General features: G+C 41.8%; 2 protein-coding genes across 6 annotated transcripts in view; one reads left to right on the top strand and one right to left on the bottom strand.

Annotated features, from left to right (window-relative positions):
• Positions 1-20825, top strand: part of CTBP2 (C-terminal binding protein 2) — a 203407-nt gene extending 182582 nt beyond the window's left edge. For 3 of the 5 annotated variants that reach the window (XM_033149441.1, XM_033149444.1, XM_033149443.1), the window contains 7 exons: positions 2433-2577; positions 6522-6728; positions 9251-9465; positions 11541-11671; positions 13243-13370; positions 15588-15705; positions 19366-19546. In XM_033149441.1, coding sequence (XP_033005332.1) covers positions 2433-2577; positions 6522-6728; positions 9251-9465; positions 11541-11671; positions 13243-13370; positions 15588-15705; positions 19366-19546 — 1125 coding nt within the window. Of the gene's footprint in view, positions 1-2432; positions 2578-6521; positions 6729-9250; positions 9466-11540; positions 11672-13242; positions 13371-15587; positions 15706-19365 lie in introns of all 5 variants that reach the window. The other 2 variants (XM_033149442.1, XM_033149445.1) reach the window with 1 other exon arrangement.
• A 3180-nt stretch (positions 20826-24005) lies between these two features.
• ZRANB1 (zinc finger RANBP2-type containing 1) overlaps positions 24006-26510 on the bottom strand; it is a 28239-nt gene continuing 25734 nt past the window's right edge. The window contains 1 exon segment of the mRNA XM_033149446.1: positions 24006-25680. Coding sequence (XP_033005337.1) covers positions 25462-25680 — 219 coding nt within the window. The 3' untranslated portion in view covers positions 24006-25461.

Below are 26510 nucleotides of genomic sequence, written 5' to 3' on the forward strand. Positions count from 1 at the left end.
ATCTATTCCAAATATTACTTCACAATAATTAATAGTACAACTTTGTAACATAACATATTACTTCTTATATCATATCATATCAGACATCTTCTTTCACTTAGACTGCTGCTAATAACACAAAGATTCAAATATCTCTTCTCTAGTTCAAAAGCTTAAAATCTTAACACGCCGACTTCAGGGTACCATAATAAACCATCCTAATTTCTGTCCTTAATATATTTCACCCTATCCCTTTTCTGACCATTTTCTTACGCCATCTCGGGACTTCCCCCCAGATGCTCCTCCAACTTACACCTCGACCAATTTCCAGAATATCCTCTTTTCCTGTAAATCCACATATCCAGACACAGTCTATTACAGTCTTTGCAGGGAGCATCAGGGTACACCGATCCTCATTTTCCAGCATCTCCGCTTCGAAATTCCATTCATCTTTTGATTGTAAGCGAATAAGTCTTTTCCCCATCATTCCTGGGCCCTCACCCCAGAAATTGGATATAGATTGTCTCCTAATCCTGGGACTCTCACTCCAACAGGACGTTCCATCTCTTCGGAGTTGCAAAAACAATGTATTTTGTACTTCAATAATCCCCTTTAGCTCCCTGTCAAAGGTCTCTTCCAATTTAGCCATGTTCACAATAGTCTGTTCTGTGGGATATAACTGTCTTGCCATATCCTGGTTCAACAAGGTTAATTTCTGGTTCAGCAGTTCCAATTTCAAAATAATAGTCCTTTGTTCATGCGTGAGACCAGAGTCCAAAACCAACTTGAAAACAAAGCCCAACATGGTAGAAATGGGCACAGGGTATCAGATTACAACATTTGCCATCTTAGTCACAGTGTTTTTCCATTTCTAACGCAGATCTCCGCAGCCATTTTCCCTGGAGTCAGGGCGAAAAGATTACATTCCATCCTTTTACAAAAGAAATATTTCCACCAACTTTGATCCCTTAAAGGGGTCTGACCTTGCCTGTAGAATTCGAAACATTTGTATCCTCCATTGTAACAGCAGTCACCATCGATACAGTTACTTTCTCTTTCTCCAAAGGGAGTCAAAACGGGCTTCCTTTTCGTCATTTCTCCCGGAGAGCCAAATATCAGGATAAATCCACTGCTAGAGTACTCACGGCCAACGGGCTTCCTCTGTCTTTCTTAACCAGGTAGAACGATATCGCTCACCGCGAGCGGCAGCCGCCGCTTCGCCGGCCCGGTTGGGGCATTCCTCCTCAGCCCAGCTCCGTAGTCCCTTCACCCCCACTCCCCCTTTACAGGGGGAACGAGGGAAGGGTTCGGAGCTATGGTGGGCTCGCCGGAGGGCCCAAGCCGCGGGACGCTCGACCCGCGGCTTACCGGAGCCCCGCTTAGCGGTAGCGGGGCTCCAACCCCCGGGTCGGCCTGAGTCGCTTCGCTGCCGAAGCGACCCACGACCGCCCGCGATGGCGTCCTCGCCGGAAGTCTCGTGAGAAGTATTTTTTGATCCAGCTTTTGTACAGAACAGTTTCATCTTTGTCTCCCGCATGTTGAATTCAGAGCCCATATATGTAGGGTGCAGTCTGGGGGCTAGAGAAAGGGACTGCAAATGCCCCTGGGAAGTCCCATATTTACTTGATCTAGGGGGGGGGGGAATCAGTCCTTTCATCACCCAGTAATATATACCGGTATTTGTGGATTTTCTGGTATCCTAAGGGATAGTGTAGAGGCTAAAATAAACTTCCAGTTGAGAAAGAGAACAGGAGGTAGTTAGTGATGGATTGAGCTGGGGGCCAGTTGCACTGACCATTTGGAGAAGTCACACTTCTTTTTCTACCATTTAGATTACAGTTGTTGAAAGAGAAGTAGCCTACATCACCAGGGATTTGAGAGTGTTTAGATATGCAAAGATCTAGATATTGTTGAGTATTATTTTGATTGAGGTATTACCATGGGACTACATGGGGGCATATAGTGCACTTGATACAACCCAGGATCTAATGCAAAATATTTCTAGAACTGAAAGATTATCCAGGGGCAGAGGCATTCAGAGAGAAGCAGTGATGTATTTCTATTTTTGACACCAGACAAAAGAGCACAAGCACATGCAGATTCTCACTGCTTATGATTCTTGTTTGGGCAGTGGCCCTATTCCGCCTAAGTTCTTCCAGAGTTTAAGCCTCTTGACGTCAAATGAAGACTGATCCTTCGGGGCAAAATTTCATACATACATACTTGCACCGCATGTACACACACATAGTGAGAGCTTACACACATTTATTCTGGAGTTCTTTAGGGTTTTCATTATTACTTGGGAGTCTTTGACCACTTAATCAGATTGAACCAAGTGCCTTGCTAGATATTTGTGCATGACTCATCACCGGACTTCAACAGCTGTTACCGGAACACGTCCATCTGCTTCACTAATGTCTATTATTTCCTTCTTTTTTGTGTGTGTCTGTTAGGTTTTAAATGAAGCCATTGGAGCAATGATGTACCACACCATCACTCTCACCCGGGAAGACCTAGAGAAGTTCAAGGCCTTACGAGTCATTGTTCGAATAGGCAGCGGTTATGACAACATAGACATCAAAGCTGCTGGGGAACTTGGTATGTTTTAGACGTAACTTCAGTGCCTCCTCCTTAACTAAGTTTTTGGTTTTCGTTCTAAGTAGAACAAATTACTTGATTGTCTCAGTATCATGTTTACAGCAGGTTTCTGGTTGGAGTGACTTTGATTCCATCCCTGCATACGACAAAGCAGCTCTGTTTTGCTTGCTGTGATGCAGCTGCTTCAAAGACCATCCAGTGCAGATAACACAGTTTCATTGCAGCTAAGGGCTTCCACATTCTTAACAACTGAATAAAACATCGTGTAATGTTCTGATGGGACATGAAGCTCCACTGGCAGAGAGATGGTCCATAGATTACCATGGTGTGGGTTACTTTGCCTCCTCCTTTCTGGTGGCTGCCGCCTGTTGCATACATGTATAGCCTGCCAGCACAGATACAATACCATAGAGCAACATCCAATGTCTGGGTAGCTCCATGTCCATGCAAGCATTTGATTAGACACTAATGCTCCAGATCAACAGTTGGCAAGTTTCTTCAAAAAATAATGTTTAATGGAATGGCCTGGCATGTAGACAACAGTCCCCTTGGTTTTAAATCTCTTAGCAATGAAGTCTCTTTTTGCCTGACAACAAACATAGGCAACTAATTATGTTATCCTTAACTAGATTTAAGAATTATAACATATTGGCCATTTCTGTGTGTTACTAAAATGCTAGTGAGCTGTTCGCAAGCAGCACCGTTAATTGTTTTATCACTAATGAGTGCCACTGCATTAGCATATAAAATAAAATTGATCTTTATAGGGTGCCAGCTGTGTATGTTTGTCGATAGGGTGTCATTAAAGTGATTAATTGCTATGGAGTACTCCATTGTAAATCTTAATAAAACTAAAGAAACACACATTCTCTGCAGCAGACATTCTAAACAAGACACTTTGCTGGATCATCTACAGGGTGTTTTGTTTTTTTCCTTATATAAAAAAAACCCTAACTTGCCTGAGAGCTCTTTGCTGTTTTACTTACAGCATGACTTTGCTGTCAGAGATTTGTAAACTGAGAAGCTTCTCATGGATTTTTTTTTTAAGTAATCAAGGGCTGCCATGTACAATTTGAAATTTTCCTTCTGATGGATATAGTGAATGAATGAAATAATGAAAAAAAAGAAAAAGAAAATAATCAGATGTAATTCTAACTGCTTTAATTGTGTGTGTGTGTGAACCCTACATCTATATATTTACTATATCCATTGGAAAGATTTTTAGTCCAGTGAAGACCCACCACTGGCATTCTTGGTTAAAAGACCTCAGGTAGTTGTCTTGTAAAGATTCTGTCACAATTGGCAAAAGTGATCTAGGTGGACTGTTATTAGATAGCTTTTTATCCTTGTCCTATAGCAGTGTAACATTTAAAACAGGAAAACCACTGACAGCAGAGAGAAAAATGCCTACTGGCACCTGAGGCTTTGGGACCTTTTCGACATTTGCATTACAACTCCATCTTGTTTTTTCTCCTTACCTTGCCCATGGCAAACTTTTGGTGGCTATTAAAAGTTATACATTTACGTGAGTGCTTTGCATCTTTTTCCATACCACCTCCAGCTGCCCTCATATGTAGCATGAAGTGAACTACTTCTGCCACTTTTCCTGTGAATATTTGTCCAGGCTGATTTAAGGAGGAAATACTGTTATAGGGAAGCACCAAACTACAGTGGGAAGTGCAACTGTGCACTGTAGTCAAGTGTAGACATTAGAGCAGGCATAGGCAAACTCGGCCCTCCAGATGTTTTGGGACTACAATTCCCATCATCCCTAGCTAACAGGACCAGTGGTCAGAGGTGATGGGAGTTGCAGTCCCAAAACATGGAGGGCCGAGTTTGCCTATGCCTGCATTAGAGTGTCAAGCAAGGGATGGGTTCAAGACACTCCAGAGCCGTGAAGCTCACCAGCTGACCTCCCACAACAAGCAATATGTACATATTATTCAGTGTTTCATACACAGAATGTTTGACGATCACTTTCAGGCCCCTGAATAGCCTTTTAATGCTATTTTTAAAATTGTATATTGATAAAAGGACTAAATCTGAGAAACAGGATCAAGTTGAGTTTTGTTTTTAAAGTACTTTGGACAGATGGAGGGAAGTATGCTAATGCCATAATTCCTGGTGCGATGGGGGCATAATTCTGCTGGCCTGGAAAAGGAGCAAATTGTGCTGAACTTTTCATTCTCTGGAATCCTGGCAGGAGTCAGTCCTGTGCTGAGTGAACATTGTTAATGCTTTGCCAAAGCTGCTTACACTACTTAACCCTAGTATCTCACCTTGCATGTCTAGGCATTACCTTGGGTAGCAGCTCCATCCCATGAAGGTGAATAATATTCCTGCATGTAGAAGGGGCAGGAAAAGCCATATTACTTAGCAGCCTCATTTGAAATCTTAAGGAAAGGATGACTTAAAAGGAGTAAGGAGTGTTAGGACTGAGACAGGGATGGGGAAATTGTGGCACTCCAGATGACCACAGTTCCCATTTTCCTTGACCATTGGTCATGATGGATTGGACTGGTGGGAGTTGGACTCCCAGCAGCATCTGAGAGTCACTGGTCTAAGAGCTTCCACAAAACAGCATTTAATTTTAAACCCTAGTTGGTTTAAAATCAGCCTCATATGGAGATATTGCGTGGAATCAGCTCAATTTTGATTTATTGCTTACAACCACCAGTTGTCACATTCTGAAGTAGGCTAGATGGTCAGCATATAACAAACAAGATGTGAAATAAAATTAAGCATAAGCTAATAAAACCAGCTTGAATTAAAAATGTGGAATCAACCATCAAGCTTTTTCTTGCGTGCCTTCTAGAGCAGATGTTCTGAAATTATAATCCACAAACAACTAGTGGTCTGTGAGTTCCATTCCAGACACCCACAGGAAGGTTGGAAATAGTTGACAATATCTGAATTTGGCCCTGAAGTTTTCATAAATTTGTTCTTTGTCAAAGTAGCCTTGTTTGGGGGGTGGGATGAAACAAGTTTAAAGGGGCCTGTCCTTAGCCATGGTTTTCATACCATGGTGCTGGTGCAGTCTACTAAAATTTTCTTACAACATTTCCCCTTTCCTTTGAGTTTTATTCATGAGTTAGATGCACCATAACTTAGATGCACTGTACAAAGGTGATAAGGGCCATCAGCTTCAAAGCTGGTACAAATGACCTGAAAAGGCACATGGTAATGGACTCTTAGGACTCTAAGAATGCCGGTGGAAGGATTGTTCGCTTTAGGCTGTAACTCAATGGCAGGACATGTGCTCTGCATACAGAAGGCCCCAGGTTCAATTCCTGGTATCTGCAGTTGAAAGGATCAGGAAGCAGGTGAGAAAAAACGCCCTTCTTTTCCAAAGAGCTGCTGCCAGTTGGAGTCAACAACATAGGGCTAGTTGAACCTGGTATAAGACAACTTCCTATGTTCCTGGCCTGGTTCCAAGCAGGAGGAGGCTGGCTTAGAACCTACAGTGTCTTTCTATGCTCAGGGACTTCAGCACCACCACATAAGAGCCTTCTGGATCAGGCCAAGGGACCATCTAGTCCTGCATCCTGTTTTCACATTGGACACCCAAATGCCTGTGGGAAACACTCAAGCAGGACCTGAGCACAAGAGCACTCCCTCTCTCCTGTGGTTTCCAGCAGCTGCTCTTCAGAACCATTGCTGCCTCCAACTGTGAAGGTCCGGGGATAGCTCTCATGGCTAGTAGCCGTTAGTAGCTCTTTGTTCTCATGTTCAAGCTGCAGCATGATGCAACATGGGTCTGGTTTCAAGCCTTCCGATATTACACATTATGAATTGTTCCAAGAGATCATTGGGAACATAGTTAACTTGGAACACCATGCTAGTGGCCTTGAAATTATATTTTAAGTTTGCACTAGTGTGAAACCTTGAGATTTCCTGGCCACAGTCTTGATCACTAAAATGTAGGTTTCTGCCCCTTTCACCAGGAATTGCTGTTTGCAACATCCCCTCAGCTGCAGTAGAAGAGACAGCAGACTCCACTATGTGCCATGTCCTGAATCTCTACAGACGGAACACTTGGCTCTACCAGGCACTGAGGGAAGGAACCAGAGTGCAGAGCGTGGAACAGATTCGGGAGGTGGCTTCTGGAGCAGCTCGTATTAGAGGCGAAACCCTCGGCCTAATTGGATTTGGTATGTTTATTCAAAATGGGTCACATTTCTTTCACTAAAACAACAGGGGGTTGGGCTTTACAAGGAGATCTGCATGGATTCTGACATCGTGCTTTGCAACTGCAACATTTGCTTGAGGAAGCTGCAGCCTTGCACAGTGTGTGTTGAAGGAGGAGGCGGGTATTTAAAATCCCCGGCTGTTTTTCTCTCACCGGAGAAAAATATCATTTTTGCAGTTTGCAGAATTCAGCTAAAACATCTGCTTGCTTTTAGCACACAGTCCACAGAAGCCCTGCTTGTGAGAGGCTCAGAGCTCCTGAGTTCAACTGTTCCAGTACAATGCAAAACAAGGAGCACAGCCCCATCAGCCGATGAGACTAGAGGTGCTCAATTGCAAATTAGCTTATGCTTTGTAAGCTATGGTCACTCTCCAATAGTTGCTGTTGGGAGACTCAGTACTCTTCTGGTTCACACCCCCCCCCTGTGAACACTCAGTATAAATTTGGCAAATTAATAGGCATTTGCACATATTTTTCTCCCAACTTCTTTTACACTAGGCCCCAAGTTGTACATTTGTGCAGTGTCCTTTAATGAGTAATTGCGATCAAAGATAGGTGTGCTTCTTCCATTCCATCCATTCCATCTGTTCAGAAATATGGCAGTCAAGAAAGGGAGAAAGAAAGAAAAAAACCATCCCAGCAGAATCCGCATTATTTTATTCCATTCACCTACTTTCCGACATGAAGGCATGATTACGTCTGGTTATTTGGCTTTCTCTCCATTTTCTGAAAAGAAGACTCCTATCTTGATGTAGAAGTCGGTTAGTTGAGCCCAGGCGGTGACATTGAATTGGAATGACATTGTGGATAATGACCTGCTGATTGCACTGCAGCTGTCCCTCTTTATCAGAAGAGCCTTATTAAACCTTTGCTTCCAAACCATGACAGTTGTCTTAGTCATGCCCAATTAAATAGCCATTCAGCAAGAGCACAGAAGGAAAGGGGGGGGGGAAGCTACAGCAAACAAGTTGCTCTTATAATAAATAAGGCTGAGAGGGGTTTTGTTGTTGTTGTTGTTCTACCAAAGATGATCATAATCAGATTTCCTTAACATGACTTCCTCTGTTAGGTCATAGGCTTAAATGTGGCTAGAACCCAGCATTTTAGTCACCACTGTGAGTGCTGAAGATCTGCACTCTTAATACTTTTAATAAGCTGTGTTACTTATTTGCAGTGGACATTCATTCCTTGCCCGCTAGAGTTCCCTCCTTCTAGTTTGAGAATTTGGCATTACGCTAGTGCTGCATTCCCTTTATGGATTCATATAGCAGTATCTGTTCATTTTAATTGCATCTGAAGTACACTGGCAAATAGTTAATGGACTTTTTTTTTTAATGCCGTAGCTGTTTGTATTCTAAAGGCAGATTCAAATAATGCCCTTATACATGCTGCATTACATGGTTCATGTTTGACCTTCAACTAATATGGCAGTAAGACTCTATCCTAAGAATCCAGCTCTTGGAGATTTAAAACCTAACAGTAGGGAAGGAGAGAGAAAGACACAAACCATGATGTTCTGTGATACCCTCTTGCTCATGTAAAAATATCAGTATACCTGGATGGGTTTCTGGTATGTTGTCACCTCTTTCCCCCGACCCAATTTCCCATTAAAGAAATTCCAGGTCAGTTGACATGAGACAATTGTCAGGTGCTTAGGGCAAGGTGCCAGCATTTAAAAATATATAATGAGTAACAGGTAATGAGTATATCATTTGTATATTCATGGTATGCATTTGTGAATTCTGGCAGTCTAAAAGAAGAGCTATTGTCCATATCACATTTAAATGCAGATCAGGACAGTATTATTACTATGCCACTGGAACAGGCTTTGCACACCTTGTGACCCTATGAACTAAAAGTAGCCCACTGGCCACTACAGAAACTTCCATTTCTGTAGTGCCAGAAAAAAGTAAGCCAATAATACCATAAAAAGTCAAGATGGTTGAAATGACAGGACAGTGCAGGTAGGCTTTCTGTTCTTTGCATTCACAAGGAGTTATTTTCTTGGGTATAAAGCATTTCAGTGCTGGTCGGAGAGGTGAATGATACCTGGGCCCCACAATTTAATTTTGAGGACATTAAAAACGTACCAGAAATAAAAAACTGCTACAGTTTGGCCATGTTGCAAACTCTCTGCCTACTTGTGAAGCCAGCTGGTATAGTAGCCCAGCATTGATTGGGCATGTGGCAGATAGTAAGACGCATGAAGTGAGTGGTAAAACTTGCAAAACGCCTCTCCTCTGACCAGTGTGCTAGTATCATTTCCCTCCCATTTTTCAGGTGCCGCATTTCAGCAGCACTAACACAGGGATATAATGCAGCAGAGAATCAGTGCGGCATGAACCCCTTTGCTGTGGTCAGAGAAAGCGTTTGGCAGCAAGTTGTGCAAATTGGTACCATTCAATGCACCCGTTGGAATTCATGCAGCAAATGCCAAGCCTATTATGACAACTCTCTGCCTTTTTCTTTTTTCTTTTGGCTTAGGTCGCACTGCGCAAGCAGTTGCAGTTCGAGCCAAGGCATTTGGCTTCAATGTGATCTTTTATGACCCATACCTGCAGGATGGCATAGAAAGGTCCCTGGGAGTCCAGCGGGTCTACACACTCCAGGATCTGCTATACCAGAGCGACTGTGTGTCGTTACACTGTAACCTCAATGAACATAATCACCACCTTATCAATGACTTTACGATTAAGCAGGTAATTCTGAATGGAGGAGGATCATCTTGTTGGCTCCAACTGCGCTCTAGGAATGTGTGGCTGCTGGGGTCTGGAATTCCTGCTGGCACAGTGATAATGCCAAGCAGCTGCAAACAATAATCATATGCATTTTTACCTTTGGGATAGTTGAGAGTTATAACTAATCTGCTCATCTGTCTTTTGCACATTATATATGTTAAGTGATGGAACTTAAGCAGGTTGGCTTAATGCTTGCCAGTAAATTACAGTTAGCAGCCTAACGTTGCAGAATGTAACACACCTACAATACTTTTCTCTTTTTTTGCTCTAGTCATTTGGTCTTGTTGGCGCAAGACTTGCTTACATCAGTGGCTCATTTGAAATAGTGCATTTTGAGGATCTGGGCTGGAGTCTTTCATCCAGGTTCTCCTCATCCTTCCTCTTTTGAAATAACATGAGACACTTAATCTCAGGGTTGTGGGTTTGAACCCCATGTTGGGGGGGGGTGGACTAGATGGCTCATGTGGTCCCTTCCAACTCTACAATTCTATGATTCTATGTGTCATAAAGTAATGCCCAGAATAGCCCAACACAAGCAGTTTCCCAGACATGTTCAAGGCAAAGGGCACCTAGGTGACCAGAAAAACTGTGCATTAAATTCTGCCAGAAGAAATATCAGTCAACAGTTGTTCTTTTGTTCCTAGTTCAGTCATGAGTTCTAGATTCCCTCCCCACCCCCCAAAATAGCTGATTTCTCTCCCAAAGGCTAAGGAATCTGCTTCTGTCCTACTGTTTTTATCCTATACTACTGTGGTTCTGCAGCTGTCTTTATTATCCCTATTCCATGCAAAATGAACACATAATTAGCAAATGGACTCAGCATAATGTTCATTGTGTAGCGTTTAATAACCTAGGAAAGCACCTTGGACACCAAGTATATTGGTGCAAAATGTAATGCTTTCATAGTAGTATATTTTGGTATTTGGGTATTTATTTACCATAGTGAAGAGTTCAGGAAATCTGTAAGAAGTGCTTTTTGAGGTTGAAAGAGAGCTCTCAGGTAGCATTTAAAAACCAGCAGCAGGTATGCAATGCTCTCATTCAAAAATTTACGCAGCAGGCTGTTAGGCCAAAACAGATAATTATTTTCCTAGTGTTAGTTTCAATGGCCTCATCCCCAGTATTTTGCCTTAGACATTGTCATACCATGGGCTCGTCTCAAGTGCAACGGTGTGCCATTGTGCCACTGATATCGTTCAGGACATCAAAAACCAAGACAGGGCTTACACTGGTGCTGGAAAGTGGTAATATACTTTCATTCTATTAATCAATTTCCAAAGTGTGTTTTTGAGTCAGTTGCGTTTACTGGAGGAGGAGGAGATCCTTTGCTCCAGAGGAAGATGAAAATTGTTGACAAATTATTGGGCATTTTCCATGAAATAAATTATCTCTTTCCAGCATCTGCTTGTAGCCTTGTCTGTTCCTTTGCTGCTATCAGTACAGTGGTACCTCGGGTTACAGACACTTCAAGTTACAGACGCTTCAGGTTACAGACTCTGCTAACCCAGAAATAGTACCTCAGGTTAAGAACTTTGCTTCAGTATGAGAACAGGAATCGTGTTCTGGCAGCGCGGCAGCAGCAGGAGCTCCCATTAACTAAAGTGGTGCCTCAGGTTAAGAACAGTTTCAGGTTAAGAACAGACTTCCAGAACGAATTAAGTTCTTAACCCGAGGTACCACTCTATTTGTGCTGACTCAACATACTCTCCAGCCTCATGCAGACTCAGAACTCATCCCACTATGGCAGCATTCTTGGCTAGGATGAGAGATCAGTGGTGAAGAACCTATGCCCCTCGAGATGCAGTTGGAATCTCACTCCCATCAGTCTCAGTCAGCATAACCCATGGTCAGATGGGTGTTGCAATCCAGCAACATCTTGAAGGCTGCTGCTTCCCCTCCCTTGTATGTGAGCAGAGGCCAGAGGGTGCTACATTACAGGAGTAAGCCAGGGAAGTGGTGGCAATACTCTGCTTATGTCCCACTGTTGATAATAGTAGTGCTTGAATAGTCCTTTCTTTCTCCCTGGCTCCCTTCAGATGAGGCAGGGAGCATTTTTGGTAAACACAGCCCGTGGTGGTCTGGTGGATGAAAAGGCCTTAACTCAAGCCCTGAAAGAAGGAAGGATACGAGGGGCAGCACTGGATGTGCATGAATCGGAACCATTTAGGTAAGTAGAGATCTCACTTGTAGCATTTTGCACTTCTATCCTGCATGTTCTTGAAAGCTCAGTATAGGCCGTTTCTATTCATGTAATAATAAACCAACAAGGTGCCTGTGGGAAGCCTGCAACCAGGACCCAAGCACAGTGGTACTCCTACAGTTTCCAGAAAGTGGCATTCAGCGGCATACTGCCTCCCAACACCAAAGGTAAAACATAGCCATTGTGGCTAGTTGCCACAGGTAGCTTTATCCTGGTTAAAGAGGAGAGAGCTTAACTATGATCCTGGTTTCAGGTGACATGCTAAGCTAGGGGTGAGGAAGGCTAGATGCGGCCCTCTGGCCCTCTCTGTCATTACCAGCTTAAAATGCAGTCAGGTCACTCATTTTCTTAATTTGGATCAAAGCTGGTTTGGGGAAAATGTGTCAAAGTGCAGAGTTTCATAACAGGATTGTGGCTAACGTTGTGTGTCCACTGCTTTCCAAACCAACAATGGGAGCGCACTGCATTCAGAGAAAATGGGGAGTGTGTACATAGCCTGAATTCTCATGCAGTGCAGTGCAGATGGTCTCCCCTCAAGCTGAACTTGTTTGTGGATACCGCTGGAAGGATCTAAGAGAAGCAAGTCTTGGAATCAAGAGACATGTGGGAAGCACTTATTTTTATGAAATGGGCAGCCAGATGGTGCACAGCATGTGTAGCAAAATGTGGATGAGAGATGTTTTACCATATAAAAATCAACTTTAAAAGAAAACGAGAAAGAGAGAATGTGACTTGAGTTTTGTCAATCATCTGTCTGCTTAAAGACAATATATGTACATGCCTTTGCCCTCCTCCCCACCCTCAATACTGCCCCTTCTCTCCTGGCTTTGCAACACCCAGAAATTAAAGCCAGAAGTCTCTCATTGACCATACATGGTGTTTTACTTCAGATACTACGGTTTGGAGGTTTGGAACAAGCCAGGATGTTAAACCAACTTAAAACTGATTATAAGATCCTGGCATCTTCTAAACCGGTAGCTATTGTTTTCTGGTTTGGGCAAAATGGGATTCTATGGTTAATAGACTTCTGGGTTTAATTACTGCACACTTCAAAGATCTTGTGTGTGTAGACAAAAGGCTCAGACGTACTCCAGTTATTAAGAAAGGATTCTCAAAACGTGGTCAATGTGTGTCATTCTTCTAGCCTATTTTTTCAGGTATCTAGGAACAACAGTAAACAATAGTGAAAGAGTGAGTACCTCTATATAAAGGCAATCACTATACATATATACATATATAGGCAACAACTGTCAATTTGGGACCATGCACCTTCTTGACTTTGACTTTATGGATTTGTATTAATCATTTCAATGAATTTGTTGTTTGTTTCATCTATATGTTACTGTGTTTGTCTAGCAATATCTGGATGTAGTGATTATGATGTTTATTGTTTCTTTTTAATGCTTTCTGATTGTTGTGAGCCACTTAGAGCTCAACATTTGTTGTTGGAAAAGCATAGAAATATTAAATAAATAAAAAATTGGTGAACTTTTTTTTTTACCTCAATCTTTGTTTCTTGGGGGGGTGTTTTCCTGTAGCTTTGCTCAAGGACCACTAAAAGATGCTCCTAATTTAATTTGCACACCACACACTGCTTGGTACAGCGAACAGGCCTCACTGGAGATGAGAGAAGCCGCTGCGACAGAGATACGCCGAGCTATCACAGGTACAGCAACTTGCTTGCCCATAAAAAGGTAAAGGACCCCTGACAGTTAAGTCCAGTCGCAGATGATTCTGGGGTTGCGGCGCTCATCTTGCTTTACAGGCTGAGGGAGCTGGCATTTGTCCGCAGACAGTTTTTCCGGGTCATGTGGCCAGCATGACTAAGCCGCTTCTGGTGCAACGGAACACCGAAACCAGAGCAGCGCTTGGAAACGCCATTTACCTTCCCACCGGAGCAATACCTTACTTGCACTTTGGCGTGCTTTCCAACTGCTAGGTTGGCAGGAGCTGGGACTGAGCAATAGGAGCTCACCCCGTCGCGGGGATCCGAACCACTGACCTTCTGATCAGCAAGCCCAAGAGGCTCAGTGGTTTTAGACCACAATAGGCCAGTTTAAATGTTATAGGTCACATGAAGTGCTTGCCTGTACTAGTGCTTTATCTGGCACTACAGCATGTGCAGGTGTGGTCCCCGCCAGTGTTGATTGCACATGTATGTGCCAGTGCAGAGTTTAAAGAACCTCTGAACATCACATCACCACATGTGGCACACCAGTCCTGGAAAGTGCATACCTCTGCTTCCATAGATTGTGGGGGGGGGGGCAGTTGTGGTTAACACTTGAATCACCTACACTGTTAACATGATTCTAGCAACCTGTTTTAAATCGTATTTAAATCTTACACATGCACGCCTGTGTATGTTTGTTCAGAAAGCTCATTAAGCTGAAAAATTATATCAGTTGTCAGCTGCAACATCAGGAGCAATTGCTACATGAAAACCTACATTGAACCAAAGTGATGTTGCCATTAGGGGATTCTATGCCAGAACTCTTTTAGTTTGATTGTCCCTATCCCATAACATCACCCTATTCCTGCACTGGACCTGCAAGTACTCCTTACGGAGGCGTAGCCATAATATTGTTACCTACAGTGGTACCTTGGGTTATGAACTTAATTCATTCCGGAGGTCCGTTCTTAACCCGAAACCGTTCTTAACCTGAGGCGTGCTTTTGCTAATGGGGCCTCCCGCTGCTGCCGCCGCGCCACTTCCGTTCTCATCCTGGGGCAATGTTCCCAACCCGAAGCATTTGTAACCCAAGGTACCACTGTATTTGGTTTGTTGTTAGGTAAGTAGTCAAGATATGCTGCATCGTGTACTAAGCCAAACGTGTAACAGGCACTGCTATAAGCATGCCTAATTTTATACTGTTTTAGGTGGCCTTCTGCATCCTTTCCTGTGTCTAATTGGGTCGATTCTCTACCATTACCCAACGTGGAATTGTTTTGGGGAAAACTGCCAATGGGGTAGAGAAAGTTACAATATCTTGGGCAGCATCTATTCATTCTGGCGAGGTCTGCAGGATGACCAGCAAACTGCTGTAACAGGGCTTGTAAAGTGACTTTGTGCAGGAAAGGGGTGGGAAATTATCCAGCCTTTGAAAGCACTTTTATCTGGCCACTGGCCGTTGTATCAGGGTGTGGAAAGGGGCAAGCACTGCCTATTGTTTTAAGGTAAAGATCTAGTCGCGGACGACTGGGGTTGCAGGCCCATATCGCTCTATAGGCCGAGGGAACTGGTGTTTGTCCACAGACAGCTTCTGGGTCATGTGGCCAGCATGACTAAGCCGCTTCTGGCAAACCAGAGCAGCGCATGGAAACGCCGTTTACCTTCCTGCCGGGAGCGGTACCTATTTATCTACTTGCATTTTGACGTGCTTTCGAACTGCTAGGTGGGCAGAAGCTGGGACTGAGCAATAGGAGCTCACCCTGTTGCGGGGATCCAAACCACTGACCTTTTGATCAGCAAGCCTGAGAGGCTCAGTGGTTTAGACCACAATAGGCCAGTTTAAATGTTATAGGTCACATGAAGTGCTTGCCTGTACTAGTGCTTTATCTGGCACTACAGCATGTGCAGATGTGGTCCCGCCAGTGTTGATTGCACATGTATGTGCCAGTGCACAGTTTAAAGAACCTTTGAACATTACCTTCTGATTGGCAAGCCCTTGGTTCTTTGGCTTAGGCCACAGCGCCAACCACATATTGTTTTACTCGTAAGCAAATTCTACAGCAGTCCTTTCCCCCCCTGAATTTTGGTGGGAAGTAAAGAGCTGTGTGAATTAGAACGAGTGATGTGGAAAACCTCAACTTATAGCTTGTTGCATATTAGTCGGGCTGATGTGTGCCTGACCCTGTTATGAATTTTAATCGTTCCCTTCCTCAGGTCGGATCCCTGAAAGCCTACGAAACTGCGTGAACAAGGAATTCTTTGTGACAACAGCTCCTTGGTCAGTAATAGATCAGCAAGCGATTCATCCAGAGCTCAATGGTGCCACATACAGGTAAGATAAAGAACTCTTTTTTAGGGGGGAAAGCAACATACTTTGTAGTTCTCTACCTAAGAATGGAGCTAGAGAATGAGATACACACATCTTTGTATAGGACTCAGGTAGCGTAGCCCTTCAGGAATAGTGTATTCAAGTTTCCTCCACAGAAGGTGCTTCCTTTATTCTAGGGAGATAGCATCTCCACAGGTATCCCGCTGCACAGAGACCCCTTAATAATGCCACTATAGAGTCACTTTGAGCTTCTCTGAAAGGCCTTTCTGCTGTTTCAGTCTTACTAACTCACCCACTATTACCTGACAAAAGGAGCTTCCAGAAGTCAGTTTCAGCAAACCAGCCCTTTGGTTTGGAAGGGGGGGGGGGAATATAATCAAAGTGTTCCTTAAGGACTTCAAAGATTCTCTGCAGAGGTAGGCCACCACTGTAAATGAATAAATACCGGTATATTGATGCACTGTTCACCCAGCACAGGCTGAAAGGAGGAACATTAATTAACTGTAGGACAACCCCACCCCATGTAATGTTAAGGGGTAATATATTATCTTAAGTTTAAGTCTAGAAATAGCATGAGAGATGTGGGATGGTTATTAGGCAGGGGTGGGGTTTTTTGGCTGCTGGAAATGCCAATCAGTCCTTTTAGGGCACTTCCAGATGACTGTTTTGTTCAGCAATAAATGTGAAGTTGTCAGTAACTTGTTACAAGATAATTTAGACATCCTTTGAGACAGTGATTTTGTTGCAGGAAAAGCCCAATTGGCTAGTGCCCATGATTTCACAAGCCCCTTCTGTTCAAGCACCTTGGATGTTTATGGTAGCTCTTAAGCACCAGACTATTCGTGCAGCCTTCAAAAAGAGCAGTAAACAGGAGGCAAACACCTGCAGATGAATTTGTTTCCCTCTAAGTTTAAAATTTCCCGTGTGTTAAGGACTGCAGAAGTTATGGAATTTCCCTGATGGATCCCAGTGGGGTTCAATGGACCCCTTTTCTCTCCACCTCCCTTTAGCCAAGTAGATAGTCCTCTAGGGCAGTTATGAAAATTTGTGCTCTAAGATTTCCTCCATGTGCACTAAAGGTAGGTATGTGTATAGGATATAAAAAGGGCTGTTGAGTTTTTCTGGGATCCCCACATGCATGGATAGTGTGCCTATGTGGAGAAGGATCCCACTCAAGCATAATCTGACATTTTGAAACCCAGAATTTTTGTTTCACTTAGGAGACATAATCCCAAGGGGCAGACATATTATAGCAAGAACAAAAATGAACCTTCACGAACTAGTCTCTCCATCTAGTGTTTGGGTCAGAAGAGCTTTTAGACTTCACTGAGTTTCTTATTTATCCCCTCCCCATTTCATTACATACTGTGTATACAAATATTTGCATTTTTTGGGAGGGGGACTTACCTGTGTCCAGCACAGAACCTTCCTTCCAAGGTCTAATCTAGTGACCTCTCCTATACTCTTAACAGCATACCTTCAGAACAGCTTTTATTCTTTTCTCTAACTTTGCCTCACAGGTACATCTGGGGTTTTTTTGTGTGTAAACTTATCTACCAGCATCTCTTCTTTAACACAGTTTTATGTTTCTTCTGCACTTGTGTGAAAATCCACACAATGCTGCTCATGAGCAGAGCTTAATACTGAGTTTCAGAAACCAAGGGCTAGGGGACTGGGAAGTAGGTATGTGATATTAAGTAAAATCTGAAAAACTAGACAGAGGCTAGATTTCCAGTACCTGTTGCCTTTTGCAACTCCTTGCTCTTTAGTGTGATTAGCAGAAATAATGGAAGTATACGCCAGCTTGTTTACTGAACCTATTTTATGCAGACTACAGAATTTAGTTTAAATTCACTATAGAATATATATCATCTGCAGAGTATACAACCTTGCTTATGATGCATCCTTCTATTGCAAGAGGCTATAACTAACTCCTTGAACGGAGTTGTATGTTAAAACTAATTTGCAATATGCCTTTCTTCCCTGAATTTGTCCTGTAAATTCATAGATTGAGAGCCAGACAAATGCAAGTTTGCTTCTGCTCACATGGGGGCTTTTCAGCTTCCCACCTTTCTGACAGCAGTCCAACGTGGGACTTACAGAACCTTAGCTGCCCTGCTTCATCTTGCAGGATTAACAGTGTGATAATACACCAGTTTTCTGCAATTTTCCTTAACATGGGGTTTCATTATCATGCAGCTGATGGGCTGCATAGGGGTAATCGTGCATAAAGCAAATTCATTGACATATTTCCCCAAAGCACAATTTCTGTTCTAGTATCTTAAAGCCGAAGTCCAACTTGTTTTATTCTCTGTACGTCATTCTTTTTCTCTGACACACACACACACACTCTAAAGCTCTTTCATCTACACGGCCTGGTTAATGTGTTTAATAGTAATAATGACATGTGTCACGTTGATTTCTCTCAATTCCCCCCCCCCCCAAACACTTGTTCACACACGGGACTTTCCACCAACTCTGTGACAGCTTTGGTTTTCTTCTTTGAAGAGCTGGCCGGTGTGCTATTTCTCACTAGTTTGGGGACTCACCTCATTTCCTTCAGCAGGTACCTCTTGCATTTCAACATGCTTTTGAAACTCAAATCTAAATGCCTCTCTGAGCTTCCAGAGCTAGTTATGCAAGTTACTTAGACTGTTGTCTTGGGCTGATTGTTCCCTCAGCCCCTGGTGATATGGGTGGAGCAACTGATGAGCTGACTTCTGAAGGTCTATAGACTGTAGCCCATGGTACAAATATAAGAGTTTACAGCCAGACAAACACAAGCAAGAAGTGTTATAATAATTTAAGGGCCCATTCCAGCTAAGAAAAAGCTCCAAAAGAGGTTGGTGAGAGGCTAGGGCCAGGCTGCCACAAGTCACATTATTGGGGTGGGGGCATGAAACTAGTCCTATAGAGGTGCCATGTTTTCCTATGTCATTTTATTGAGAGGAAACATCCTTTTTTTTTAATTGAATGTAATGTATGTGTTGAGGAAAGGGATGCTGTTATCGAACTACTGACATTAGAACAATGTCACATTCCATTTAGGTTTTTCTTTTCAGCATCTCCATGAGCCAGTCCACCCTTCTGCTTTGTACTTCAAAGGATTTTACAGGAAGAAAGAGATGATACCTAATAGCCCAAAAACATTTCAGTCGCCCTCTGTGGCACTCAAATGAATTAACAGCAAAGAAGCCACAGTCGTATTTTGTGTTCCGATATGTTTGACATCAATAAAAGGGTGACAGGAAGAAGGGATGGCAGCAGCGGATTATTCATATAAGGCTGGTCCCTCAGCTGCTGAAATGTGCACTCTGCGGCTCTCTTTCAACACTGGAATCATTTTTTTGTCTCATACTTCAATGTGGGTAAAAGCAATGTGAAAAAAGAAGAGTTTGAAGGTGATAATTTATATTAGCTTTGATTCTCCCCTCCCACCCAAACAAATACTGCTCTTACATACTTTGAAAACCTGACAGATTTTGCAGTAAAAAAAGTACTTTCTCTTACCATACTGGGATAGCAGTGATTTGGCAATGAATGAAATTGACTGCAGGGTATCCCCCCCCCCCGCCCCCATTACCCTTCTACTACCCCCACAGCCTGTTGTTCTATGGAATGCTTGCATGTCTCCTTTTAACTAAGAAATCACACTCTTCCTAGATATCCACCAGGCATGGTGAGCGTTACACCAGGCGGGATTCCGGCAGCTATGGAAGGTATTATCCCAGGAGGGATCCCTGTTACCCACAATCTTCCGACAGTGGCGCATCCTTCCCAAGCTCCATCTCCTAATCAACCGTCCAAACATGGGGACAACAGGGAACATCCCAATGAGCAATAGCAGATAATTTAAAGCACTCCAATTTGGGACCAAGAGACATTTTGCAGGGGAGGGGGGGGAATGACAGATGAACTGACGGGAATTTGATACAAAATTTGTAAGGTTGATTTTGGACTGATGCATCATGTTGTTCCAGTGTTAACTACAAAAAAATGGAGTCAAGACTTGGGGGGGGAGGGGGAATGCAGACGAAGTCACCTGCTTACTGAAGCACTGAAAACTAGGATGCGATGATACATTACTGATCAGCTTCTGTTATTGTATGTTTAAGTTTCCTTCATTTTTACATCAATCACAAGAATATATATTTCTTCTCAGTCCCTTTTGGGGAATAGCAGGTGACCTGCTGCTTAGAGCAGGCCCAACAGTCCTAACAAAGCTTACATGATATTAAGAGGAAACCATCATGTGACTTCAGCCCTTTCCTTCCTCACTTACCTGGCTCCTCCTTGTATAGCCTGAGGAAATATAACCCAGAAATGGGGGAACTGTTTTGCTTGTTGCAGTTATATATGGCCACTAATGTATTGGAGGGATGCTACTCAAGTTTAACTACCGTCATGTAGGATAGCAATCTTGGTGGGAAGAGGGGGTAAAAGGCCCATGTTAACTAGTTGCCTCTTACCCACAGAAATGGATGCTTATTCTACAAGATACACTTAATAAAGTAGCTGTACACTCAATAACACGTGCTGATGATGCAAAAAAAAAAAGAAAAAGTGTTACGTTTCACATTTATACTCAAATATATTTTTCTCAGTTTTAAATCCACAGCTATTTTATTGAGTGGAAACGTCTTGGGCTGGAAGGGGTTCAAGACTAATGTTGCATTTCCTTATGTCTCAGGAAAAAGAAACACTTTTTATGGTAACTTGTCAGACTGTATGAACAAACCCACTTTTTTAGACATTGAAGTCTTCTTTTCTTCATGTGATATTTTATACAAGAACACTTCAAAATGTGTTATTAGATGTGACTGATTTTAACAAATCCTATTAGATTTGTATCAACTAGTTACATGTTATATTCATAGTCTTTTGTGAATCATCGCCTTTTTGTTGAAAAAGATGGCCTATTTTGAGCCTTTGTATGGGTACATTCCTGTTTCTGTGATAAGTTTTAAAAGCTGTCCCAAACAAAACAAAAAAACCAGAACCAATGGCTACCAGAAGTATGTTTTGTTTTAGTGTGTTACCGTTACTGTATTTGTTTATTGTAAAGGTGGACATATAGCGTTCAGTGCAGTTTTCAATAAAAAGTGACAATTTCTATAATTTCACATGGACCAGGCCCTTCATGTCCTTTACCCTGTACGAAATACTAACACATTTTCAGGTCCAACAAGAGCTAGCTATGCTAAGACCACCCTTCTTGTTCTCAATGAAAGAAGGTGATTGATACATCTCTGCAGTCAAGATTCCAAAATGCAATAATCTCTTCTTTTGAAGTAAACTGTAACTCTGCTCTTTAAAATAAATAAATAAACAAACATACATCTACCCCAAAAAGCCTGTGTACTCAAAAAAGTTCCAAGCAAGCCAACAAGACTCTTCTAGAGTATCTGCACCTCACGGTTCCAGCAAAAATCCTCTCTGAATATAAGAGGAGACCACAGAGTGTTGGCTAATGGCTTGTTCAGACATTAGCTGGCACCAAAGACTTTACTCAAAACAATATGGAGATGAACTTTCCACTATTCCGTGCTCACTCTCCTACCCTCATCACTGCAGAAACTAATGGGTACATTGAGATAGTCTCCAGATCTTGTAACAGATTTGAGGAAATTACAGGAGGTGCCCTGAGAGAGATGGGGGAGAAGTACCAATGCACAGCCCAAGTCCTTGTGCTAACAGAACTGCTTTGTTGGATGCAACCCAGAGTTTCCTAGACCAGAAGCAGGAGAGATGCAAGACTGCATAACTCCTAAGAACCTGCTGCCTGCTTATTCTCTCATTTCAAACAGAATGTGGGAGGGAGAGGGGAGATCTGACCAAGGACTACTTTTCTCATCCGTATGAGGCTGTACCCTGCAAAGCGGCCCATGAAACCCATACCAGACTGGTTAACTACAAGCTACTATTGTTTATTGTACCAACTGTGGCGTTGGAAGCTTCTAATTCAAAATAGCTTCAGCCACCAACTCACTATAGGACCTATGCCAAGTCATTCTTCTCTCAAGCCAAATTTACAGGATTCCTTTAAACAGTAACACACTAAATGTGCATCAAAAACACCATTAAGAACTATATTTTTTTTTAAAAAAAAAAACTGCAACCCTCAGAACACATTGCTAAGCTATGTGGAATAGAAGTTGAGAGCCAATGGGAAGTGGAGAGAAAAGAGTAAAGCTGCCACCAACACTGACCATGCAATGAGTCCATGCAACCTTTGGGACAGCGGCAGTAAAAGACAAGGTGACTGGGATAGTAAGCACTAGGTCCAACTGCAAATGTAATACAGATGTGATTTCATGGCAAACACAGGCTGTACGATCTCCCAACCTAACAGCAGTGTCCATTTAAATTAATAAATAAGGACTAGAATGAAATTTGAGGGTAGGGGGAAGAGAAAGAAGACACAGAATAATACATTAACAGACAAACTGAAAGCAAACCATTGTTACAAAACTTATATTTGTTTTGTTTTAAATTAATGGAAAAGCACATTACCAGCTTTGAACATATTCAAGGGAGTCAACTTCATAGCTGTGTCAATGATCTAACACTGCAATTATGAATAACTTACCATAGACACCAGTATAGAGCAATCAGGAGGAGGAACATTGGTGAGTTACAGAGAACATTTAGGAAGCCACACAAATGAAGGTGAAACAACATTTACACTGGCATTAGTGATTTTAAGAAGCTGCTATTGTTGGAACTTTGTTCTCAGACCAGGCAGTGGCATTCCAGATAGGCATAATTAATGTTGATGAAAATGTATACTTTCTAATAGGACACTCACATTTGAGGCAGACTCTGCTACTGCCAGTGAATCTGCTAGGAACCCCTGGTGCAAAATTTGGCTGCTTGGATGCAATTATCTTTGTATTACTTCCAGGTACTAGCTTGAAGAAAAGAAAAGAAAACCCTCCACTTAAAACTAGAGGAAAATGTAGTTTTAGAGGAGACTGTAAGTCAAACTTCCATATAACAGTTGTGGGTCTGGAAGTCATCTTACAGAGGACGTATGTCATTGAAGAGTTCTTAAAATGTTAGCGTGATTCAGGAAGCATAGATTTATGCAGTAAAACAAAGCTTCAAACAAGTTATTAAAAGTAATTAAGATACAAAATGGTTTAAGATAGCAAGAAGGGGAAGCCATTTTGCTGCCAAACCATTCCTTTTTGTTTTACCACTTGAAGTGTTATTTTTTTCTAAGGAGAGGAGGCAGCAAATTTTGCAGTCCAAGAAGAACACAACCAAACAATTCAAATGGATGAAAAACCACTACTTAAAGCAGGAAATCTATAATAAAATTTTATAATATATCTCCGCTACAGACTCAAAATGGAACTAGGCCTTCAGCTTCAGAAATGGTGGTTTAATAATATTTTTTTTAAAAAAAACACTACCTCAACTGTAACTTAGATCACAATAAGTGGCAACGCCTGGACTTTTTAAAAAAGGTGTATCAGGTTAGAGACCCATGCATTACTGCAGTGTTTGAGGCTCGCCACAACTTGCTCAATGCCTATTCTCCAGCCCTGTAACAGCTACTGGAATTACAATCTATAAAACCACTAACCACCACTGATTATCATAGGGATGTACTGAGACTACAGGAAGTGGTTTTGATGTTTCTGTCGGTGTATGTAGATAATAGGCAGTAAAAATGCACATTATTGTGTTTTTATTCCAGACAGCAGCAAACACTCTCATCCAAAAAGACTCCAAAAATTTCAGGCTTTGCTACTGCAGCAGAATAAAGATGGCTGGAGATTCAGCCATTTCCCCCTACTAGGATAGTAATGCTTACATTTAAGACGTATGTATCAAACTAGAATCAGCTATAGATGGCAGCACAGTAACTCAGATCTTTTTTTTTTAAACTTCCATTATTTTAGGTAACTGACTCCTCCCACAAAAGCACAGCTTATTGCATTGGTCCAGGACTATGGGGATTCCACCACTAAGTATGTAAGGTAGGCAGGAAAAGCAACAACTGCATTTAGAAAATCTAAAATTAGAATTGCACATAAAAGCAGGAGCTATTTTTAAAAAAGAATTCCAATTATTCTCCAGCTTAGGAAATTTGACTCATCAAAGGTAAGCATGTACCTTTGCCCAATAATCTCTGCATGCACCAAAAGAGAGAACTAATGACCAAAACACATACATACAAACACATCCGTCCTTCTACATTTCAGAGATCAAAAAGCTGAATGAATGTACTTCTTCAATGTAGTACCTTGAAGAAATTTCAGAGTATGTTTGTCACCAGGATTACTTTTGTAAAGTATATTTCAACACCATCTAATCCACATTTAGAAAAAGCAGCAAATTCTGAAGGGTTCCTATATATATTTTTACACATATGTAAATGTACGGCTCCTGTCCAGATTCATAAACAAGGAAATCTATTTTGCAAGAGGTTCCTTGTCCTCATTTCCACCATCATTAGTCTTCAAAAAGTGCTTATCAGGATCTGCTTTATGCATACAAAACTATTCAACCTTTAGTGTTTTTTTTTTAAAGTGAGGTTTTTGGATAGGCTATATCCATTCAAGATAGCATGGCTAAAGTTATCAAGTATAATAAAAAAAAGAATTTTCTACTGGAGAATATATTCTGAACTTATACTTTCAGGAAACTTACATATTCAAATGTGGCCACAATCAATCAACATGCAAAAAATTCCAAAGTTTACATACCAAGAAAAGATAATATACAGTACTTTAAAACAAAGCTTTAGAATGAAGGCTTTTAAGGAAAACTGCCAAAGTGCTTTCTCACTCGATTTTAATGACCAAGGAGTGCTCCTTAATGGAGGTGATTTTAACTTGCAGGGGAAAGGCTTGATAAAAGAGTAATTTCTATTGTACAACTTACAGCAAGATCAGGTTTGGACAAAATGCAGTTTTTTTTTCAGTTCAGTTTAGATGTAGCAGATTCCACACGGTAGTTAGCATATAGCTCTCTGGAACAGTACTTCTCTGACTACTTTAAGTATGCTGGAAAGGGGGGAAATATTCCAAATAAGGGATACAAAATATTAACGGACAGCAGAGAATCCTTTACACACAAAAAACAAAGTTCACTCAATCAAAACCTATCATCCCTTCCTTAGGTTGTTTTTTTTTCCCTTTAGCATTTCATCTTATTATAATGGGCACAAAAGTAACTCAAATCTGAATAAAAACAATGAACTGCTTGTACTTTTGACTCACTCTGGATATATGGCTTTAACAGCAAAAAGAAAAGCCACATCATCTGACCTGGGCATTAGGAAGATTTCATATAAAATGGGTCTGTTAGAATGCTTAGGAAGTGATGCAGAAGAACCAAGTTTTACTGTTAAGTCTCAAAAAGAACAAATATTAATCTACGGTGTGCTTTTAAGTGCCCTTATTCAAATTCAATTATTTTAAGATGCTGGTAATACTTTTTCCAATTACACAACTTTCTTACACAACTACATGCGGTACATTTATAGGCAGATGTACAACTGGAAAGAAAAATGCTTTCTGTCTTGGTAATAAAATTAGGGCTTTGCTTTTTTACAAACTGTAGTCCAATCAACGTAGCTGTCTTCACATATATGTTGAGCCTCTGAATTCTCCCCATGCCGATTAAAAATCTTACGCAGGCTGCTTCCTGCTACAATTAGGTCGTTGTGTAACAAATTGCTAGAGCACGCCCCAAGTGTTGGGGGATCTCACCACACATTATTCTCAGCCAGGTATCTCAATTTTATCATTCATCATCATCATCATCTTCTTCTTCTCCATCTGAAAGGGATGTACAGGGGCGAATTTGTCTATAGCGATCAAGCCATTTCTCTACCATCTGTGTTACCAGGGGATGGTTGCGCCGGCGAGAACTTTTCTGCATAGCAACTAGGACTCCACCCTCCGTCACGCAACAGTCCAGCCACTCCCTGAGCAGCTTCTCCTGTTGTTCCTCATTACCAATCTTCAGAAAAAGAACACAACACTTAGGACATGATTAAAATCAGATTAGTGACCACAACTTTTGGGGGGGGGGGCGCCCTGCAACATTTAAAGTGCTCCAGGAAGACTGTCTTAGGAAAGTGGATTTTTTAAAGGGACTATCTAAAGCAGTGCATAAACATCCTACTTTTTTCCTTCCTATAAATTAAATTTTATGTAACTGCCAGCTCTGTGTTTTACAAACACAAGGTATTACAACTTTTAAGAATGCACACCCCACCACTAGGCAGGCACAGAATAAGAATAAATAAAAATGCTATGCTTTCAGCTACTCTCAACTTTGCAATCTTCTTTTAATAAGCATACAAATGAAATGGTTAGATATTATTAAGGGGTCTTGTAGCCCTTTTTAGGCTTTCAAATTTTCACTTTCTAATTACAAAGAGAAAGAGACAGAGACAAAGAGACAGACGGAGGGAGAAACTTATAGAGATCTATAACTTACACCAGCACAACATTTGACCATACTGTTTTGCCAGTTATTTCTGGTTGGGAAGCCTTAGCTTTTCCTCGAAAGCTTTACTAATACATCCGTTTAAAAACAACAACAACAAGAACCACACACACACACACACACACACACACATATTTCAGAGCAGAAAGGCAACACTAAGTTGGCACACAAGGCTTCTCATGCCTGTTACTCAAACTACTGCAATCTGTTTTCAAATGTCTTTGCAACTGCTACATATCAACTATAGGCTCTCTGGCATGTAGATTCTCCACAGAGGCTTCTTTTTTCCTTTTCCTTTTCTGCTGATGCAGCGTCTCAGGGGCTTAATCTGAACTGCT

The sequence above is a fragment of the Lacerta agilis genome, chromosome 5 (genome assembly GCF_009819535.1).
Source record: "Lacerta agilis isolate rLacAgi1 chromosome 5, rLacAgi1.pri, whole genome shotgun sequence".
In the NCBI taxonomy this organism is placed as follows: Eukaryota; Metazoa; Chordata; class Lepidosauria; order Squamata; family Lacertidae; genus Lacerta; species Lacerta agilis.